The sequence below is a fragment of the Trachymyrmex cornetzi genome, unplaced genomic scaffold, assembly GCF_001594075.2.
Source record: "Trachymyrmex cornetzi isolate Tcor2-1 unplaced genomic scaffold, Tcor1.1 scaffold57, whole genome shotgun sequence".
NCBI lineage: Eukaryota > Metazoa > Arthropoda > Insecta > Hymenoptera > Formicidae > Trachymyrmex > Trachymyrmex cornetzi.
The window spans coordinates 276,597-297,835 of record NW_017299882.1 but is presented as its reverse complement, the minus strand read 5'-3'; the positions used below and the strand labels follow the sequence as shown (position 1 = coordinate 297,835).

The following is a 21,239-nucleotide window of genomic DNA, read 5'->3' as shown; positions in this document are numbered from 1 at the left end:
TTTTCTATTTCTGAAGTACTCCATTTCTGAATAATTAGCATCATTCCATCAAATCAGTCCCAAGATTGTTCTTTACGCACCTCACCTTCCCTAATTATTTATCATTTGTCAATACTACCTTCTATTGTCTACGAAACACGCCAGACATTTAATGTCTAATTAAATAACTCATAAATACCCTTCACCTACTTTTAGCTCAAAGTCTGAAAGTCAGCGGAAACGCGCAGCTAAAAACAAACTCAACGAACTGCACTCTGCGTTTATATACCTGCAACGTTCGTGTATCATCAAAACATGAAACTCGCTTGAATGAACAGTGGTTCGGTACAGAGACACGATCGAATCGACGGCAAATAAACAAATACGACCTCTTAGGCGAGGAGAGACGTCTCCACGTCTCGTGTACTGCCATATGCCGCGATTGGAGGCGACTCGCGGAAATCGAGATTGGGAAACGAGTAAAACGGTATCGTTTATCCTGCAACGGCAAGTCGGCCACGACACCATGAGGAACCAGGCGACTATTAGAACGGGGTCATTAGCGCGGGGGAAGGTGGGGAGTGATTAATATACCTTCTCTCTTTAGAACACTGAGATTTCGTTCCCCGTCGCCGTCGCCAAATTTATAAAAAGTTGAAATGAAAGAGGCTGGCCGGAATCGTCGTCAGTCTGCGGCGGGTGCCATTAATTCCTCCGAAGAAGAATAAGAAGCCGCCGCCGCCGCCAACACCGCCGCTGTCGTATGCTGGACGACGACGAACTCGGATTATCTCGATCACCCGCCACCCGTTCTCTGAAGTGTTCGTTTGAGATAAATCTGAGGCAGGTTGAAACCTAACCGGACACGCTTTTTCCCGATGTTATTGACGCTCGTTTCTCGATGATTTCACGATCAAACAAACCTCGAACCACAGAGACGTGCCAAACACGACTGGTTGGACTGGCGTAATTGTCGACGTTTCACGAGAGGCGCGCAATCGTGTCTATATGCTGTATATCTCTTTCGTTTTCACTCTTTCGCTCCGATCTCGCTCGCCTGCTCACTCTCAGTTCTCCCGCGCAACGGTCAGCAACAACCACAACAGCCGATTCGCTCGCTACATTCGCCGAAGTGGGTCGTGACGCGTCCGCCAATCACGTGCCCGCTTTCCCGAAAATACGGGAGGGTAATTAAAAGAAAAAAAAAAGACCGAGGAATTCGAGGTATGCGGTATGCATCTCCCGCACGGTCACAGCCCTTTGAAATAGGAGTGAAAATTGATACGTGTTTCTCCGGTTTCCCGCCCTTTTCCAACGAGAATTTTTCAGAGTTTACGCTCGACAATAAACGCATGCATGGTTGATCCAATCCTCGATAAATCAAAATAAAAAAAATATCTAAAGCTGATTTTTCACGCGCAGCACGCTGCAGTAGCAAATTAAATGTCACATGATTCAAATTTTCGAGAATTAATTGGAAATGTCATCTCACGAAAAATTCTTAACCCATAATAGCATTTTCGATCACCATTCGACCATCACGTGCTGCGCAGTTAGCTTTACATATAGAAATATGGTAGGAAACGTAAATTTTGTTTCTCTTTCCAACTCTTGAAGAAATTTCGGGTGGAAGAATATTGGGGAGGGGATATCAAATGCATTAAATTTATTATTTTATGTTCGTGTATCTAAATTCTGTTAAAATAAATATCTTTGAAGTTAATTGCAAAATATATTATTCTATTTTCTCTCCTTTTAAGAGAGGCTTAATTCCAAAACAGATCAACTTTAATCTCGGTTCAATTTATTCTCCATTTTTTTTTCTAATTCTTAGAAATAGAGTTGAACCAAAATTAAAATTAAACTTGCATTAATAGAAACGGCATAATTCTTACTAAAAATTAAATAAAGTAAGCTGTAAGTTAAACCGAGATTAAAGTTAATCTTGCCATCGGGATAAAAGCACAGTCGTGCATAACGAATAATGCATAAGAAAATGAAGCGATCAAAGTCCTTAATTTCTTCCTTTCCGTGAAATAAAAGACTAAGTGGTTGGCTTTCTTATGCCTAAAGGTGTTTCTCCATAACAATCGAACTTTCGAAAAACGGAATCTCGCAAAAATCATACAATCAATCGGAATCGTTTAATTTAGCACGTTATACAAACGAATGATTAAATTTTAATCTCGGTTTAACTTGTTAACATTTTTTTACTCTTAAGAACAAGAAAAGTATACAAAATACGTTAAGCTGAAATTGAAATTAATCTACATTGACAGAAATGGACGTAACTAAGACAATTTATTTATCTGAAGTAAACGAGGAGCAAAAGTGACAATATAAATCAAATAAGAAGCTTAAAATATGGTCGAGGCTAGATCTTGTCACTTCACAATATTTTTATGTATATTTTTAAATATATCTTTCAATTATATAAACTGTTTGATAGTAATCGACACGAAGTTTATACAACTGAAAATTGTATTTAAAAATTTACATAGAAATATTATAATATAAGTATTACGACCTAGCTTTTACCGCATTGACGCTTCTTTAGTTATTTAACTTATTCATACAACAATCTCCAAACTTATTGTTAATGCAATAAAATACGTCAATATGTGAAGATCAAACTTCAAGGCTAAAAACGCTATCTGCCTTGTTATCTCCCAAGTGTTCTTTTACAGCTGCAATGAATTCTATGAATGTAACGTGATCAGTAACCCTTATCTATCTTCCGATAAACTGTAACGAACGCGAGTGACCAAAGCACATTTATTCACAATTCATGTCAAGAGTTACTCGCGGTAGTGTCTTGACAAGCGTATTGTATCTATATTTACAGTACAACCAACATCTTTTATATATAGATAAGATATATTAGTTATACTGTAAAAAAAAAATATATATATATATATATGGAAGTACATTTTATTGATTCTACATCTTGTATGAAAATCTATAATATGCGTAACGTATACGACAATATTTTCATATGCGATATTAGGGAGTTTTTGTAATACCGTTTATCCAAATACGGTGAACGCTAAGGTCAGGTTATCTTCTTCTTAACAACTACTTAAAAAAAGGATAACGTGACTCTAGCGTTCAGCGTATCTGGATTCACATTATTGCAAAAACTCCCCATTCTTCGAGAATAAGGCCTCTGTCTGCTTAATCCACTACGTAAATATTTTATCTAACAATTTTTTCGATTCTCTCAGATGAATTCATTCGTTTCGAACAGGAAATACAAGATGGGAAAAATATAAAAATACATTCAGCAGATGTAACAATTGTAGACAGCGTTAGGCAACAATTGCTGTTACATATAATAACAGATCTAATTAACTAACAGATCAAATTCAATTAACTTAAAAAAAAAATCATTCAATTGTCACGTCTACTGAACGTTGATCATATGTATATCTTGAAAGAAAAAAATTTATTTATCATAAAATTTTAGGATTGGAAATCTTTTCACATTTCACCTTTTTCAATAAACAAATGCTAGGCGAATGGTTATTCCCACTGATTCTAAGTATCTGACGATACGCCGAATACGAATAGGTTTCTTTTCCTAAAATTTTACATCGTGAAAAGAGCATACATTCCTATATCTTTCCGAGCGACAGTCATTCCGATGTCGCCGGTTACGTCCTTGAAAATAAATCCATTACATAATCATACTTAAATTAATCGGGTTAATTCAGAAAAATAAAAACAAATGAAGGGATAACACTGTATTCATCCAATCAAATTCAAATCAATCAAAATTTCTTCTCACGAATTATAAATAAAAATTATCGATGTGACGCTTATTCTTTTTTCGGCGCGACCGCTTGCTTGGCCTGATGGGCTTGTAATACAGCTACGGCCTCCTCGACCTTGGCCTTCAGAGACTCGCTGTGCTCCAGCATGTGGAGCAGTTCGCTGTTATCGATTTCCAACAACATACCGGTGATCTTACCGGTCAATTGTGGATACATGCATTGAATCAGAGGGAATAACCGTTCCCCTAGCATTTGCTTTTGCTCTTGCGGCGGTGCCGCGGCTAGCATCGACGCGGTGAGCGGTTCTTGGCCCTGAATGTGAACCGCTTGCTGCACAGAAGGACCACTAGGTGCAGGCATAGCCATGGCCGTTTGTGGCGGGTTGCGCATATTTGCGGTGTACTTGTAATTCGACGGACGGCTCTGACCGGGCGAGACACCGACTGCGGGACCGGCCATAGTACGACTCTGCATGTTGGCGCCACCAACTGCTTGTTGACCTGAGAAAAAATTTGTCAATTATAATAATTTTCTCATTAATAGATATGAATGTAGTAATAATTATAAACACGTAATATTATAATTAGTGTAATAATGTTGTGATTATATTCTTTCAATAATAAAGTTATTCATTTAGGCCCAGTTTCACAACTGACGGTTAACTCTTAACGAGGTTCAACTTATTCATTATCTCTTTTCAACTCTAGAATTGGAAAAAGATGAGAATTAAGTTGAATCTCGGTTAAGAGTTAATCATGAGTTGTGAAACTGGGCCTTAGTTGTAAGAAATATTGAAGATTATGTTGAACGCACATATCGTGATATGTGTAGTTTCATTTTTTTCTAAGAAAAGTTTATTATTTTTCTTATAATTAGACAATGCATGAAAAAAAATTTACCATAAAATAATTGATTGTTATCCGATGCGAAAAATAAATTTTACAATCAAGTCAAGAGTAGTTTTGTACTGTTGTAAAATTTTTTAATACAATTGGTTTATACATTTAGATCTGTGAGGAACTAAGAGCAAGAGACAATCATTAAAGGATCTTACAACAGTTGCAAAACTGCTTTTTCTGCTGAACATAATCAATATCATCACATAGATATATCGTTATGTACATGAAATTGATATACCCAAGTTTTTCACAACACTATAACACTTTAAGTAATATTAAACAGTTTAATTAACATTTCCACATACACGTTTTACTTTGTTTTTTCGACATTTTTCCTTTGAGTAGTTAACTTCAGTTCTTAAACTACCTTTCTGTGAATTTAGATCTAAGAGATCATTTTTGCAATATTGACAGTTAACAATATAACGAAAGTCTCCGATTACTTTGGGCAATGTCTCGAAAATGCTCACAATCTTGAAAATTTTAAACGTTACGATTCTCGAATGTTTTGAAATTCTTGTGCAGAGGTCAATTATTATCGCAATATGATACATCTATTTCTACACAGTCTGTGTTTATATACATCTTTATACATATATATATAGATGTATAAAAATAAAATATCATATGTATGCTTATATACATATTTATATACATATCTTCGAGAGAATTTAACATTTCCAATTTGAATAATGCTGTTAGATTTAATTTTTGATTTTGATTAAGAGAGAAAACACGAGAGAAAAACAAATACATTATTAACAGACCTCAAAGCAATCTAAAACCGTATTTGTGAAAAATGTTGATCAATACATACTTCTCTATCAGACCGTTTCATAGATATTTTTCAAAGGTAAATATAATGCAGATTCCTAAGATTGATTACTGCTTGTTTTCCATTTATCTATTTATATTTAAAACTAGTTATTTAAATTAAGTAATAAATAAAATTTTGTAATTTAGTGGATGTCGAAGTAATTATACGTATAGAGGAAATCTGATGGATTCATAATGTAATCTGGTTGCGGTACAAACATGAATAATAAATACAGTCAACAATTATTTTTTTTTTAATTTGAAAATTAATTCAGAAATATATTTCGCCAAAAGAGTTAAAATGTATCTTTTCTTTGATAACTACTTTTAAATTCGCCTTCTATTTTTCAATACACACATAAATAGAAGAATAGTCAACAATTAATAATTATATTTTTAAAAGGCATTCTGAAAATTAGTTCACATATGTATGTCGCCAAAATTTTCTTAACGTTCAAGCCATTCAAGATATTTTTAACTTTTAAAATTCGAAAGTGGCTTGGAACATTTCCAATTCTTATAGGATTAATATTTAGTTTAAAACAAATCTTCATAAAATAAATAATATAAACAGTAACAATAAAAAGATTTCAGTATTATCACAAAAATTCTGTAATGCCTAAATCGTAATGCTCATAGTAATCACCTGTGATAGGTCTGGCGGACATGCTGTTGCGCAAAGCGCCAGCCTGTGCAGGAGCGCGCGGCGCCGCTCGGAACGGTGCAGCTTGCATAGACGCGAACCCGGAGGTACCAGTCTGCGCGTTCGGTCGTACTTGATTTGGTTGCGCCGGCCAACGCGGAGTCGCACGGATCTGCGCCATCTGAGCGGGTCCGTAGAATCGCTGCGGCTGTGGCAGCGTAGGCACAAAATAACTGCCGGCGTTACTAGGTTGAAATATTTGACCCATCTGCTGCATGCGAACGTTCGCCATACGCTGCATGTACTGAGAGGCAAGATGTGCCTTACGATCTTCCTTGCGTTGCGCCAGAGCGACATAGAGAGGTTTAGAACCTACGATGCGTCCATTCATCTCGGTAACTGCCTTGGTAGCTTCCTCCGGCTGTGAGAAGCATACAAAGCCAAAACCTTTACTACGCCCATCCTCCATCATCACCTTCGCAGAGGTGATCGTGCCGAACGGCGTAAATTCTTTACGCAGACGCTCGTCATCGATCGTATCATCCAGATTCTTTACGTATAAATTCACGCCTTGATATCGATTTAGCCGTTCGATTTTCAATTGCTCGAATTTCCGTTTGAGTTCTTGTTGACGCTCGGCTTTCTTTTGAGCCCGCCCGACGTACATGCACTTGCCCTCGGCAATCTCCTTGCCATTTAATTCGAGCACCGCCTGCTCGGCAGCGTCCGGGTCCTCAAACGCGACAAATCCGAAGCCACGTGATTTGCCATCGTCCTTGCTCATCACTTTGTGGCTTGTAATGGTCCCGTACTTCTCGAACATATCCTTCAGCTTATCCTCAGTCATATCCTCGCCGAAGTTTTTCACGTAGACGTTCGTGAACAGTTTGGCTTTCTCACCCAACTCTTTCTCGCGTTCCTTGCGCGGGATGAATTTGCCAACGTATACCTATGAGCATAACCCACAAGCTTGTTCTTATGTTGAGAAACAGAAGTAAACCGTCTCAACAAATCAATTAATCAAATGATGACTTCTGTCTTAATCTATAGAGATAAAGATCGTTACTTTACCTTCTTGCCATTTAGCAACATTCCGTTGACTTTGTCGATAGATTTGTTAGCCGCTTCCTCCGTTTCAAAATGTACAAAGCCATAACCCTTTGACGCACCCGATTCATCTTGCGCAACCTTGCAACTCAATATATTACCGAACGCGGAAAATGTATCATACATCGCTTTATTGTCTATATTTTTGTCTAGATTCTTAATAAATACATTTCCGACGCCCGACTTGCGTAAGGAGGGATCGCGCTGAGACCACATGATTCGAATAGGCCGCCCTTTTATCATGTCAAAGTTCATGGTATCAAGGGCGCGTTCAGCTGAAACATAAATGTCCACAAATGTATTTATGCAAATGTGTCATCCTTGTGAAAGTCAAGTATGATTTTAAATAAAGATGTTATCGTATTTTTTATCGAATGCAGATTTCTTATCATCAAATAAATATACATGTGCATATAATTGCCATTGCCTAGAGTTTATAAGCTGAAGATGTATTTGCAAAAACTTAATGCATAAAATTTTTTATTAAAAATTACAAAATTAGATCTGCTAATAGTGAAAGAACGTTTTTATTCCACATCACTTACACTGATACGTACAAGAATGATTCTAAACTGACTGATTTATTGAAGTGCATTACAGTAAGCAATTGTTGAAAAATAATCATGATTTTCTAAGAGAGAAAGAGAGACAAAGAAAGTTCTCTTGTATCGGAAAACATATTTGTCTGATAAAAGTTTATAAGCCATTCCATGAATTGATAAGAAAAATATCTATAACAACCTCTTGACTCGATTAAAAAAAAAAAAATAATAATTTACAGTTGGAGCAAAGGTAAATTATATTTTATCATTAATTTTATATACATATTATTCATTAGTTTTAAATTATTATCGATTAATTTGCAAGTGATCACGCTCGCGAAAAATGCTATTGCATAATTTGTGAATACCATGTCTTGTAAAAGACGCTTGTAAAATTGTATGACAAACAAGATACAGATTCTTTTGTAAATGGATTTATACAGACGAGTATCACAAAAGAATAAAATCTCCATTCTTAGATTAAAGATTAAACGAATAAAGAAGTGGAAACTCCGGAAAACAATTTTCTATAAGGAAAAAAAAAAAGAACTTTTCATGCTTATTTTTCGTTCCTAGATCTGTATATAACTATAGCTATATTTTATTGTAATTTTTCTGCTTTCAAAACGATACGTACTTATGATATGAATCTTGAAGAAAATATGAAGGAAGAAATAAAATTTAGAAAGTATAAAATATGGAACAATTTCGCTGTTCAAGCCGTTTCTAAATTAATATTAAATATACATTTTTACATCAATTGGTGTACGACAGCTTTAATGTGTATAAATGTGTACCGAGTGCGTTCAATCGAATTCGCCATTATTTTATAGAGCAATTTTCTTTCATGTAAAGTAAGAAAAACGTGAACGACATGCATGTGGCACAAGAATTCGTCTCCACAAACTGGATTCAGGTAGCAAAAGGTTAAATTAGAATTAAGGGTATCATGCGTTGATCTACCCTAAATCTATGAATGGAGAAAACTTACACATTGAAAAAATTTGGAAAGAATCTTTTATTTTTGTAACGTTGAAATTTCAACCTCAGGTAAAACTCAGGTAAAAGTCAGGTAGAGAAAAAAAAACCATTCAACTTTATAGACCTGTTCTTTATCGCTTCACTAGAGACCGCACTGAAATTTTCTTTCTCACTTTTGCCAAACCTCAAACATTATTTCACTTGAGTATAGCGTACAAATCTACATCAGCTACAAAGAACAAGCTTTTTACTTTTATGGGTTTCCAGAAGAATTGATATCAGTGTATCTTAAAACAAGGTATAAATTACAAAAGTAAGCAAATTTGCTGATCAATATTGATCAATGAGATTCTAAATACTTTATTAAATTTTCGATTCTACATTGAAGATGACCTAAATTGTGGTCAAAACGTTAATTTTTTTATTAATATTAATGTATACAAGTTTTACATACTATCCTGTATTGGCTTACATTGGGATTCTCATTTCTGATATTTTATACGTTTCTATCAATGTAGAAGATTTTAATCTCAGTTTAACTCCTTCAACCCCTATGTACAATACACTGTAGTGTACATCAAATTTGAAGACATCGTTCATTGAAATTATTTAGTTATCAATATCATCTAAGTCCAGATAATAATGTATGTTTAAAAAATAGTCCAAATAAAAAAAAATTAATTTTTCAGTATGAATTAATCATTAAAGTGTTCTTGAATTGAATTAAAAAAATTGTTTAACACGATTGCTTTAAAATCGGGTCTGAAGGGGTTAACTTACTTTCTTTGTTGCTCTAATTCTCAGAAATGGAAAAAGATGCAAAGTAAGTTAAACCGAGATTAAAGTACATCTGTACTGATAGAAATGGATAAAAGGGAGAAAAAAAATCCTTCCCCCTCCCGTGGCAATTCCATTTAACCGTTAACTACCATTAACGGTGGAGCAAAGACGTGGATCCAACATGGTGGGCGCAATGGTGGGCACATTAGCGCAGCACGTGTGTGGCACGCAGCAGGCGGCCATTCTAGCGAACCCACGTTGCGTCACCATGTTGACCACTACTCGCACCATTTCCATCGGTATTTCCATATCCATCATCGTCACCATCATCACGGGAACATTACTATTCTAAAATGACGATTACGACAACGATGGTAATGATGACTCACCATCAGCCGGTTGCTGGAAATTGACATATGCGTAGCCAAGCGAGCGGCGGGTGATCATGTCGCGGCATACGCGGATCGACAGCACGGGTCCAGCCGACGAGAACTTCTCGAACAGCATCGCCTCGGTGATGTCGGTGTGTAAGTCGCCGACATAGAGCGAAGCCATGGGGTAGTTGGGCGCACCAGGATTCATGGTGGCAGCGACAATGACGTTAACGGTGACGGTTGCAAAGTATCGGTATCACGCCCGGAGATGAGAAACGCAAACGACGTTTCTCTTTTTATATGCGTGACGATTTCGCTTTCGCCCTACCTCGCAATATGGCTTATCTACCACCAAAGGACCTGGCTCGTGACCTCGTCGCTCGCAAGGTCTCTCGCACAACACGCTTTAAAATCTCCTCTTAAAATCTCTTCCGTTTCTGCCTCGTGCGTGTCTGGGTGGATATTTTTTTTTTGCGTGCCTGTTGGGTTAGATGTTGGATCTTCCGTCTGTTTTCTTTCTGACGACTTCGACGGTTTCACGCACTATCTGGCTCGTACTCACTTCTCTTCCTTTCTTTTTTTTTTTTTTTTATCACCACGCTGTTACCCGAGGTTACGACGGTTTTTCGCCTACGGTTTTGCGATTTTTTTGTATACGTTTTTTTACGGAAATTTTTTACTTTTTTTGGGTTTTTTCTAGGAGAGTTAGTTTCACGGAATGGACGGTTGTGTGGCCTATTTCGGGGAAAAAGGAAACGCACACAACCACACGTGAACACAACTCTACTCTTACTGAGGCAGAAGAGCGTCGCGCGACTTCCTGCGCGTGTTTATATACCCTCGGCCGCGCAACCACCGTCGCCCAACTTCCGACGAAGTAGTCCCTCTCGAGCCTCAAAGCGCCATCTCGAGATATCGAAGCTGTCTGGCGCCAATTTTGAGCGATCTCTAATGGCGCGATCTCATGGTGTGGAACTAAAGGTGCCTTCTCATGCTGACGCTCGACGCTCAAGGTAAATTTTCACGAGCTGCTCTAATCGGCTGTTTCAGCGACAAAAAGGATCACGTGTTCAAAATGGACGCTTGATATTCGTCAATTTTGACTACGTGATCCTTTTTGTCGCTGAAACAGCCGGTTTGAGCAGCTCGTGAAAATGTATCTCATTTTCAGGCTGATGTCACATTGAGCGATTCATGCGGCAACGGAATAAAATTCAACCAATCACGAAATACTTTTATATTTTCTGCATGATATTAGTACTTCACGATTGGTTGAATTTTGTTCCGATGCCGCATGAACCGCTCAATGTGACATCAGCCTCAGCGTTAAAATAGATCACTTGATCAAAATTGACGTTTAATATTCGTAAATTTCTATTACGTGACTTAGGCCGGAATCAGACTATGCATTGAAGCTTGAGATTAAAGATTGAAATTTCACCAATGAGGACAAAAAAATTTTGGCTCCTTTTGTTCTGATTGGTCAAACTTCAATCTTTCAATCTTCAATCTCATTCTTCAATGCGTAGTCTGATTTCGGCCTTATATTGACGCTGAAAATGAGCGCCGAAAATGAGCATGAAAAGGCATCTTAAAACACTATAATGGGCGGTATTTATAGTATATCCACACAAATTTGCAAAGCCACATAACATGTGCAAAAAGAAAATTATCCAATCGCATTTCCCTTACAAAGTTGCACGTAAAATGTGATTGGATAATTTTCTTTACGCATACGTTATGCGGCTATGCAAGTTTGTGTGGATATACCATAAGTGGGGAGCACAGACTGAAGGGCTTCACACATGAAATGCATAATAGAGCATAAGCATAACATAAGACCGCTAAACCAATGAGCATCTTATGTAAATCAATATGGCGATATTATGCTAGATGCTCATTGGTCCAGCAGTCTTATGTTATGCTTATGCTATTCATGTGTGAAGCCCTTTACCCCAGATCTACAATAGTGTTTTAAGTTTTAAGTCATAAGAAATGGGCGAATCACAGTCGCTCATTCTTCTCGGATTCGACTGTAATTGGTCAATTTCTTACGGCTTAAGGCTTAAACACCTATTGTAGATCTAGACTTACATAACGCATAAAACATGAGGCATAAGAAAATTAACCAATCAGAGTCCCTTATTTCACCTGAATGTTTGTATTTTTTGTCTCATTTCTTTTTCCCTTATTTTTAAGTTAAAATATCTGTCTATATTTTGATTGCAGAATTATTTCGAATCTGGAGATTTTTTCTAAACGCGCCCTAAAACGACGCGTGGATATAAAATGCAATTTTGCATCAAAGTTTAAATTATTTATGTATGTAGCATGTGTTCGAATTCATAAAAAATGACTTCATTTTTTTATACTTTAACGGAAAAAAATTATATATTCCCTTCTGTTCTAGAATTATCATTCTACTTTTTGTACATTTGTAAATACTCGTTTCTTGTGATTCAAATATGGTAACTCTAGTTCTGAGAGATCGAGCTGCATACATTTTTTCTCGTTGCCATCTAACTGAAATTGTATTCTTGACATGTAACTAAAAGCGCTCGAATTGTTCGATTATTAAGAAACTTTGGAATGTAGCGTTATCGAGATTTGGATAAAAACTTTTATCGAATTAACTTAATTACACTTAATCAGCAATTAATTCGACTAATACAATTGCTTACAGTAAAATTTCTAATATAAATACTTCTACAGACTCCATCGTTATCTGCAGACTTCCATCTTATCATCTTCCATCTTATCAGTCAAAAATAATAAAAAGCCCGTTTTAGGCCGGTATTCATAGTCAGATCTTATATTCAAGACCGTCTTAAGTACAGTCTTAAGAAGTCACGAACCAATCAGAGGGCTGCATTAGCGTCTTAAGACATTACTTAAGATGGTCTTGAAATAAGAACCGACTATGAATACCGGTCTTAGAGCCTAAGATAAATTAATTAACCATTATCCATAATTACTACTTTAACTTTATTTAAAAAATGAAAAAAGTATATAGAATAAAAGATTTTTACCAACATGCTTCAATCTCGATTTAATTTACTTTTTATCTTTTAGTTCTAAGAATTAAAGAGAGTAAATTAAACCGAATTTTTGAAGTTAATCTGTATTGGTAGAAATAGAAGAGAATATTGAAAATAGAAACTCTGACTTAAAGGAAAAGTCAAAGACACTTAATATATCTATTCATCTAAAAAAATAAAAATGTTATTCATCTTTCGATGAACTGCAATAAACAGATATGACCGTAAATCGCAAATGATCAACCTTCACTATAGGCCTGTTCTTTTTGGCTGAACTTTTGCACCATTTCATCTTTCTTCCTTTTCTCTCCAGTAGGAAAGAAGAGGAAGAAAGGTGAACTGGTGCAAAAGTTCAGCCAAAAAGAACAGAACTTATCATGGGTTCTATTGTAATTTGTAAAACAGTTTCCTTTATTCAGAGATGATTTTATTTGTTTTGAGAAGGGAAATATGAAAAGAAAAAAATGTATTCAGTAGATGTAACAATTGTATATATCGTTAGGCAACAATTGCTCGCAGTTATATACTTATAAATCTATCGAACAAAATTAACGGTTCCTAAACTATTCGATTAATTGTTGCATCCACTGAACATCGATCGCTTTATGTATCCTGACAGAAAAATTTATTATTTTAAATTTTTAAGTTTGGAAATCATTTCATATTTCTTCACACACATGTTTCTCTCAGCAAGCAAGGCGAATCGAATTATTGATTCAGAAAACATACATTTGTAACTCATCATATTTTAATGTGCCAAATATGAAAGTTTTTCTTAAAATTTGATTGTAAAAAAAGTATGCATTTTTGCATCTTTCCAAGTAATATCGCGGAATTGATTATATCTTGGAAAGTAAATTTTATTATATAAACATGCTGATCATGATAAATTTAGAAAAACAAAATTAAATGAAGAAATAATATCCTGCATACAGCGAATCAAATTCAAAATATATCGAAATTTATTTTCACTTGTTATAAATAAACATTATCGATGAGACGTTTATTCCTTCTTCGGCGCGACGGCTTGTTTTGCTTGATGGGCCTGTAATACAGCCACGGCTTCATCGACCTTGGCCTTCAGAGATTCCTTGTGCTCCAGCATATGAAGCAGTTCGCTGTTATCGATCTCCAGCAACATACCAGTGATTTTGCCGGTCAGTTGTGGATTCATGTCATGGATCAGAGGGAATAAACGTTCTCCTAACATTTGTTTTTGTTCCTGCGGTGGTGCCGCAGCTAGCATCGATGCAGTGAGCGGTTCCTGACCCTGGATGTGAACCGCCTGCTGCATAGAAGGACCACTCGGTGTAGGTAGAGCCATAGCCGTTTGTGGAGGGTTGCGCATATTTGCGGTGTATTTGTAATTCGATGGACGGCTCTGACCGGGCGAGACACCAACGGCTGGTCCAGCCATGGAACGGCTCTGCATATTGTTACTAACAGCTTGCAGACCTGAAATACATAGGCATTGTCAGATAATGTAAGGTAATAATTATTTTGCTAATTATTAAACATAATTGTAATATTATTGTATAATACTATAATCACGGCATGGATTTACAAGTTGTGTTTATAAAATTCTGTTTATATTGAACAATACATTTGTATACATCAACACTTTTTTTAAGTAATACCTGTGATAGGTCTGGCAGACATGTTATTACGTAAGGCTCCAGCCTGTGCGGCAGGAGCTCGCGGCGCTGCTCGGAATGGTGCAGCTTGCATTGACGCGAATCCAGAGTTGCCAGTCTGCGCGTTCGGTCTTACTTGATTTGGTTGCGCTGGCCAGCGTGGAGTAGCACGAATCTGCGCCATCTGCGCGGGTCCATAGAATCGCTGTGGCTGCGGCAGTGTAGGTACAAAGTAACTACCGGCGTTACCAGGTTGATGGAATATTTGACCCATCTGCTGCATGCGCATATTCGCCATGCGTTGCATATATTGAGAGGCAAGGTGTGCCTTACGATCTTCCTTACGTTGCGCCAGAGCAACGTAGAGGGGTTTGGAACCTACGATGCGTCCGTTCATCTCGGTAACTGCCTTGGTGGCTTCCTCTGGCTGTGAGAAGCACACAAAACCAAAACCCTTGCTACGTCCTTCCTCCATCATCACCTTCGCTGAGGTGATCGTGCCAAACGGCGTAAATTCTTTACGCAGACGCTCGTCGTCGATCGTATCATCCAGATTCTTCACGTACAAATTCACACCTTGATATCGATTCAGCCGCTCGATTTTCAATTGCTCGAATTTCCGTTTAAGCTCCTGTTGACGCTCGGCTTTCTTCTGAGCACGCCCAACGTACATACACTTGCCCTCGGCGATCTCCTTACCGTTCAAATCGAGCACCGCCTGCTCGGCAGAGTTTGGGTCCTCGAACGCGACAAATCCGAAGCCACGTGATTTGCCGTCGTCTTTAATCATCACTTTGTGGCTTGTAATGGTCCCATACTTTTCAAACATTTCTTTCAGCTTATCGTCGCTCATATCCTCGCCAAAGTTCTTTACGTAGACATTTGTGAACAGTTTGGCCTTCTCGCCTAACTCCTTTTGGCGTTCCTTACGTGGAATGAATTTACCGACATACACCTGTGAGCATAATCCATGTTGAGAAACAGAAGAGAAACATTAAGTTATCGCGCTACTTCCTAGTCAATGGACAGTTTAAATTCTTAAAATTGTGTAAAAGAATTAAAATAATATAAAAACATTATCAATAATACTAATTTGTTAATGTCATTATACATAAAATCACTTTTAATTTTATGTTATTAAATATTTTAAGTTAATAAAATATAGAAGTTATATGGCATTCTCTCTCTCATTTGCCCTGATAAAAAAAATTGTAAGAGAACGATAGAAAAATCCTATCGTTTTGAATATGGAATTTGGTTCGTGAATTCCTTAATTTGAATCAGATCTTATAGAAATCTTATAGAATCCGATAAAATACGGTAGGATTCATATCCGATCAATCGTAATGCTCGCGAGATCAACGGTAGAAAATGATATAAATTTACAGAAAACGATTCAAATTGATAGAAATCCTATCATTTTCAATCGTTCTCTATCAACTTTTTTTATCAGGGTGATGGTAGGCTTATTCCTAAAACAGTAATCGTAAGGCTCATAATATATTCTCGTAACATTTGTAAGAACTTATAACTGTTTATAACTTTATGCAATATCTTTGCAGACAGTTTTTCTTGCTAGCCGTAAGAGTATGAGAAATCATTAGATATTTTGTACATTTTACAGTACCTATGTAAAATTATAAAACATCAGTCATAAAGTCTTATATATCTTATGAGAACAAATTACGATTCTGCTTAGAATTGATCCATTAGTATGCTTGAGATTACATATCATGAAGGTTATATAAATGTCTTGCTCTCAAATCAGAATAATGAACACGACAAAATATGCAAATAATGGAAGTGATGTAACATCGAAATTATATGATACAAATTTAACAGACGAAACCTACCAGAATGATTAAGTGTTTACTTTGTAATTATAACATATTTTTGAAATGTGTCTTATATGCGAATATTTCAAATTAAGAAAAAATATCTACAGGATAAAGTTTTGTATATATTTGTAATGTAAAATTCCATACGTTTAGAATTAAATATCTTTAAAACGGTAAAAATCAATGTAATTTTTGTTAGATATTATTAATATAATCAACCCTCTATATCATGTATGTATTATAAATTTGTCTCATAATTCATTAAACGAGAAAAGCTCTTGACTCGATAAGCCAATCAATTGAGATAATAACTTTTATCCTATAATCGGTGGAGAAAGAATACTTTACCTTCTTGCCATTTAGCAACATTCCATTGACTTTTTCAATAGATTTGTTAGCCGCTTCCTCTGTTTCAAAATGGACAAAGCCGTAACCCTTTGATGCGCCTGATTCGTCTTGCGTAACCTTGCAACTCAGTATATTACCGAACGCCGAAAATGTATCGTACATCGCTTTATTGTCTATGTTTTTATCTAAGTTCTTGATAAATACATTTCCAACGCCTGACTTGCGTAAGGAGGGATCGCGCTGGGACCACATAATCCTGATAGGCCGCCCTTTTATAATGTCGAAGTTCATAGTATCAAGGGCGCGTTCAGCTGAAACATAAACATCCGCGAATGTATATTTATGCTAATGTACTGCATCTTTGTGGAAGTTAAGAAAGAATAACATGTTAAAGATTTTACCGTCATGTTAATCAAAGGCGGATTTTTTATCATTAAATAAATTCATATGTATACACAATTGCTCTTGCAACTGTTTGGAGCTTATAAGCTAAAAATACTTCCCAAAAAATTTACATAAAATTTTAAAATTAAATTACACAGTATATAAGATATGTTTGAAGAAAGAAAAATGTTTTCATTCCAGATAACTTTTGTATATTTGAACTTCTTGATAAGAATAAATTTCGTGTGTGCGCGCATGATTTTTATAAATTTATTCTCCTAAGTATAAATATATAAAATGAATAATCTTATATTTTTCGATTTGTGTATTTTGTATAATATTTTTTTAATTAAGTTACAATTGTAAAAATTTGTTTCTTTCAATTAAAATTAAAAATTTATATTTTTTTCCTATTCTTTCTTGATTTCAGAATTAATACTATTAATTTTACAATAATATTTACAAAATGAGATATATTAATGTTTCCCATAATCAATTCTTGAATAAAAAATTAGAAACTTGTTAAAACGAAAATTAAGAAAAATATTTAAAGTTTGAGTTAATATTTCTATTTCGTTTGAGTATGTAGTTATGAAATACAGTTAACGCGTGAACTACTCATTGAGTTTAGTTTCTTACCGTGTGCGTCACAGCGGAATTTTCATTATCGTAAGTGTACAATGATAAAGTATTATGTAGTGTGTCTAAATAAAATTGTATCCTTATAAGTACTATGTTGAATAGTACATTTTTTCTTTAGGTATATCATTATTCGTCTATTTATGTCATTTAAAATTCTATATTAAATATTAGTTTTTTTACAAGCATTTAAAAAAATTTTTTATGATAGTTTTGGACCAATCTGATACTCAACAGGTCTGTTCTTTATTTTAAATTAAACTAGTACACTCATAAAGTGAAGTAAATATATTATATATTTGAAGTTTGCCGAAAGCGAAGAAGTTCTATGCAATTCAGTATATAGCGGTAAAGAACAGATCTAAAGTATTGAAGGAATACATCCGGAAAAGAATTGTCTTTTGTATATTCTGACCTCAGGTAAAATACCAAGTCAGGTAAAAAAAAGATAAAATTTTAGCCCTCTTTTCTTTTTTCCTTCGTTAGAAACATCAAAAATTTAAAACTTACAATCATTTTAGAAGATAATAGATGTAAGTTTTCATGAGTTTACACCTAACAAACGTACGTTTCACCGAGAATTTTCGTAAGAGAAATTTCTGTAAGGAGAAAGAATATCGAACGATGCACATGAAACCGATAATGTCTTTCATCTTCTAAAAAGAAATCGAATTCTCAAGCAAAGAAAGATTGAAATAAATTTTATAGAAATAAATTTGCGGATCATTATCTAACAGACAGAAATTCTCTTTCTTTTTTAGGAGGGACTTTTATTTCAAATCCTCATGTTACAAAAGACTTTAAGCAAAAATGTATTGATGAATTTTTTCGATTATCTAAATTTAATATTCTTTCATTCACCCCCGTAGATTTGTTTTTTTTTTAACTTTTATCTTGTAACTATATCTTCTGTATAAAAAAATGTACTAAAATTTCAGATATTTTCGATGGATTTGTTTCTTTGATCGCTTTGACCGCGTGTCTCCAAATATAATGCGCAACAAAGAAAAAAAAATTAAAGAAAAACAATATTTTCTCTGTCACATGGCAAATCCGCTTAAGTGTTAATCATCAATCATCGTTGAGCCCGTGATGGACCGAGAATCGCAAATTGAAGATTAGAATTTAATCAATCAGAACAAAACGGATTAAGATTATTCGATTAAAGCCTGAAACACAGTTGAATGCACAGGCAATCGCGGAACGGGAAATAACAGATTTCAACCTATCACAAATGTGTATATCAGAATATACAGTGTTGATAGGTTGAAATTAGGGTCGTTACTTTTGACCTTTTAACTGATTTCGATAATTCGAAGCTTCGAATTTTGCCAAAGTTTGAAATTAATTTCGAAGGTTCGAAAAATACATTCGTAGAATGACGAATTTATTCAAGAAATGCCATAAATATTATAAATAAAAAGAATTAATTTATATACATATATATATATATATATATATACACTAAAAAATGTGATATTCTAAAAAAATTTGCAATATTATAATCTAAAATATTACATACTAATAATTAGACTGGATATGTATGTAAATAAGAAAAGGGATAAAGCTTAATAAAAAAATCCAATTAAAAAAATTAAAAAAGTAAAAATAAATTTATTTCCAAATAAATAAACAAAAAATAAATTAATATAAATGTTTTAACTTTACTGAATAAATCTTCCTTAGCATACAACAATAATTTTAAAAACGCAAAATCCAGACAGAATCGTAAAATCAATGAAAATAACTTGAACTTGCGTATCTTTTAATTTAACAATGTAATCACAACATTAAAACATTTTGTTTCAGATTTTGTCCTTTATATATAATTTTATAAATATGCACCTATATATCACGGTAATATTATTATTATATTAAATTAATACTACATTTACACGGCCCGATTTACGAAATTATAACATCGATGTTATGAAACCGGCCAATCATAGCTATTCCTCTGAAGAATGGAATGACTGTGATTGGCCAGTTTCCTAACATCGATGTTAAATCGAGCCTTATAAACGTAATCCATAATTGTGTTACTTTAATTGTTCAAATTTAATTGTTTGATCTTTGAAGATTTTATTTTATTTGATGCTTAAGCTCCAAAGTTTGAATGTCAAAGCCTTCGAAGCAAATCATCTATTATTCCCTGCGTGCTTTTCAATTGTGTTTCAGACTTAATTCTCTTTAGCTTAGCACCCTCCATGACCTTCATCCTTAAAAGCCATAATACACAGAAGCTTAAACGGTAAAACATAAGCAATAGCAAATCCAACAGGTTGATTTTCTCACTGCTTACATCTCACTACTTAAGTTTTTATGTCGCGTCGTGCTCTGCTGGAGCAACGCGGATCCAACAGGGCGCGCGTTGGCGCGACACATGTGAGACATGCAGCAGGTGGCGATTCGCGCGGACCGACGCCGCGTTACCACTTACCACGTTGACTACCACTGCTGCAACCACCACTACCACCACCACCACCACCACTACCACCATCGCCACCAACCACCACCACTATCACTACCATCATTATAAGAATTGCGCAATAATAAAAATAATAACAATGATAACTCACCATCGGCTGGTTGCTGAAAGTTGACATATGCGTAGCCGAGCGAGCGGCGGGTAATCATGTCGCGGCATACGCGAATCGACAGCACGGGTCCAGCCGTCGAGAACTTCTCGAACAGCATCGCCTCGGTGATGTCGGTGTGCAGATTGCCTACATAGAGCGAAGCCATGGGGTAATTGGGTGCTCCAGGATTCATGGCGGCGGCGGCGGCTGTGGCGGCGATGGATTATCTGGATAATCGCAGAGAAAAGAGAGAAACGGGGACGGCGTACTTTGGCGTCGCGCGCGACGCTTCAATCGTTTGGCTTCTTCCTTGTCTACCCTCCACGCGCGGTACGGCTTATCCTGCTCCGTCTACGGCGCACCGCACCTGCCCCAACCTGCCCGTGTCTCGTCGCTCGCGCGTCCTCGCACACGTTTTCCTCTTCACCTCTCCCGCTTCCACTACGTACGTGCGTGCGTGGGTACTTTTTTTTGCGTGCCTGCGAGTAGATAAATTCCTCCGTCTGTTTCTACCCGCGAACGAACGTCGCTCACGAACACTCTGGGCTCACGACTCGGTATTTACTTCCCTTTCGTTCCCTTTATCATCGAGGACACGACGATTTTCGCTTGTGGTTTTGCGATTTTTTTTCAATGCGTTTTTTTTTTCACAATTTTTTTTGCTTTTTTTTGGGTTTTTCTAGGAGAGTTAGTTTCACGAAATGGACATTAGGTTATGTGGCCTATTTCAGGGGAAAAGGAAACGCACACAACAAACGCGCAACGCGAACACAACTCTACCTTTACTGAGGCAAAAAAGCGACGTGCGGCATTCTTGCACGCACTTATATATCCGGTGATCCGCGCAACGATCGCCTACTCCTCCACAAAATAGTTCCCTCTTCC

The 21,239-nt window shown here is 35.9% G+C and overlaps 2 protein-coding genes across 2 annotated transcripts; both read right to left on the bottom strand.

Moving 5' to 3' along the window:
• Positions 1-3,403: 3,403 nt before the first annotated feature.
• LOC108766153 (polyadenylate-binding protein 4-like) lies at positions 3,404-10,718 on the bottom strand. The gene is made up of 4 exons (XM_018515278.1): positions 9,910-10,718; positions 7,182-7,492; positions 6,114-7,059; positions 3,404-4,252 (listed from the first exon to the last, which is right to left on the bottom strand). Exons 1-4 carry the CDS (start codon positions 10,100-10,102, stop codon positions 3,798-3,800), a joined length of 1,905 nt encoding a protein of 634 aa, XP_018370780.1. The 5' UTR covers positions 10,103-10,718; the 3' UTR covers positions 3,404-3,797.
• A 3,140-nt stretch (positions 10,719-13,858) lies between these two features.
• On the bottom strand, positions 13,859-21,198 carry LOC108766166 (polyadenylate-binding protein 4-like). Its single transcript, XM_018515301.1, has 4 exons — positions 20,355-21,198; positions 16,753-17,063; positions 14,570-15,521; positions 13,859-14,387 (listed from the first exon to the last, which is right to left on the bottom strand). The coding sequence occupies exons 1-4, from the start codon at positions 20,545-20,547 to the stop codon at positions 13,936-13,938; spliced, it is 1,908 nt and encodes a 635-aa protein (XP_018370803.1). The 5' UTR covers positions 20,548-21,198; the 3' UTR covers positions 13,859-13,935.
• Between the last annotated feature and the right edge of the window lie 41 nt (positions 21,199-21,239).

What these genes read in the sequence shown, in the direction of transcription:
- LOC108766153 (XM_018515278.1), bottom strand. Translation starts at nt 10,102, where the DNA reads ATGAATCCTGGTGCGCCCAACTACCCCATGGCTTCGCTCTATGTCGGC. An exon ending in TTTCCAGCAACCGGCTGATG is followed by an intron (nt 7,493 to 9,909) that starts GTGAGTCATCAT and finishes TTTATGTTTCAG; the next exon opens with CTGAACGCGCCCTTGATACC. An exon ending in TGTTGCTAAATGGCAAGAAG is followed by an intron (nt 7,060 to 7,181) that starts GTAAAGTAACGA and finishes TTATGCTCATAG; the next exon opens with GTATACGTTGGCAAATTCAT.
- LOC108766166 (XM_018515301.1), bottom strand. Translation starts at nt 20,547, where the DNA reads ATGAATCCTGGAGCACCCAATTACCCCATGGCTTCGCTCTATGTAGGC. An exon ending in CTTTCAGCAACCAGCCGATG is followed by an intron (nt 17,064 to 20,354) that starts GTGAGTTATCAT and finishes TTTATGTTTCAG; the next exon opens with CTGAACGCGCCCTTGATACT. An exon ending in TGTTGCTAAATGGCAAGAAG is followed by an intron (nt 15,522 to 16,752) that starts GTAAAGTATTCT and finishes TTATGCTCACAG; the next exon opens with GTGTATGTCGGTAAATTCAT.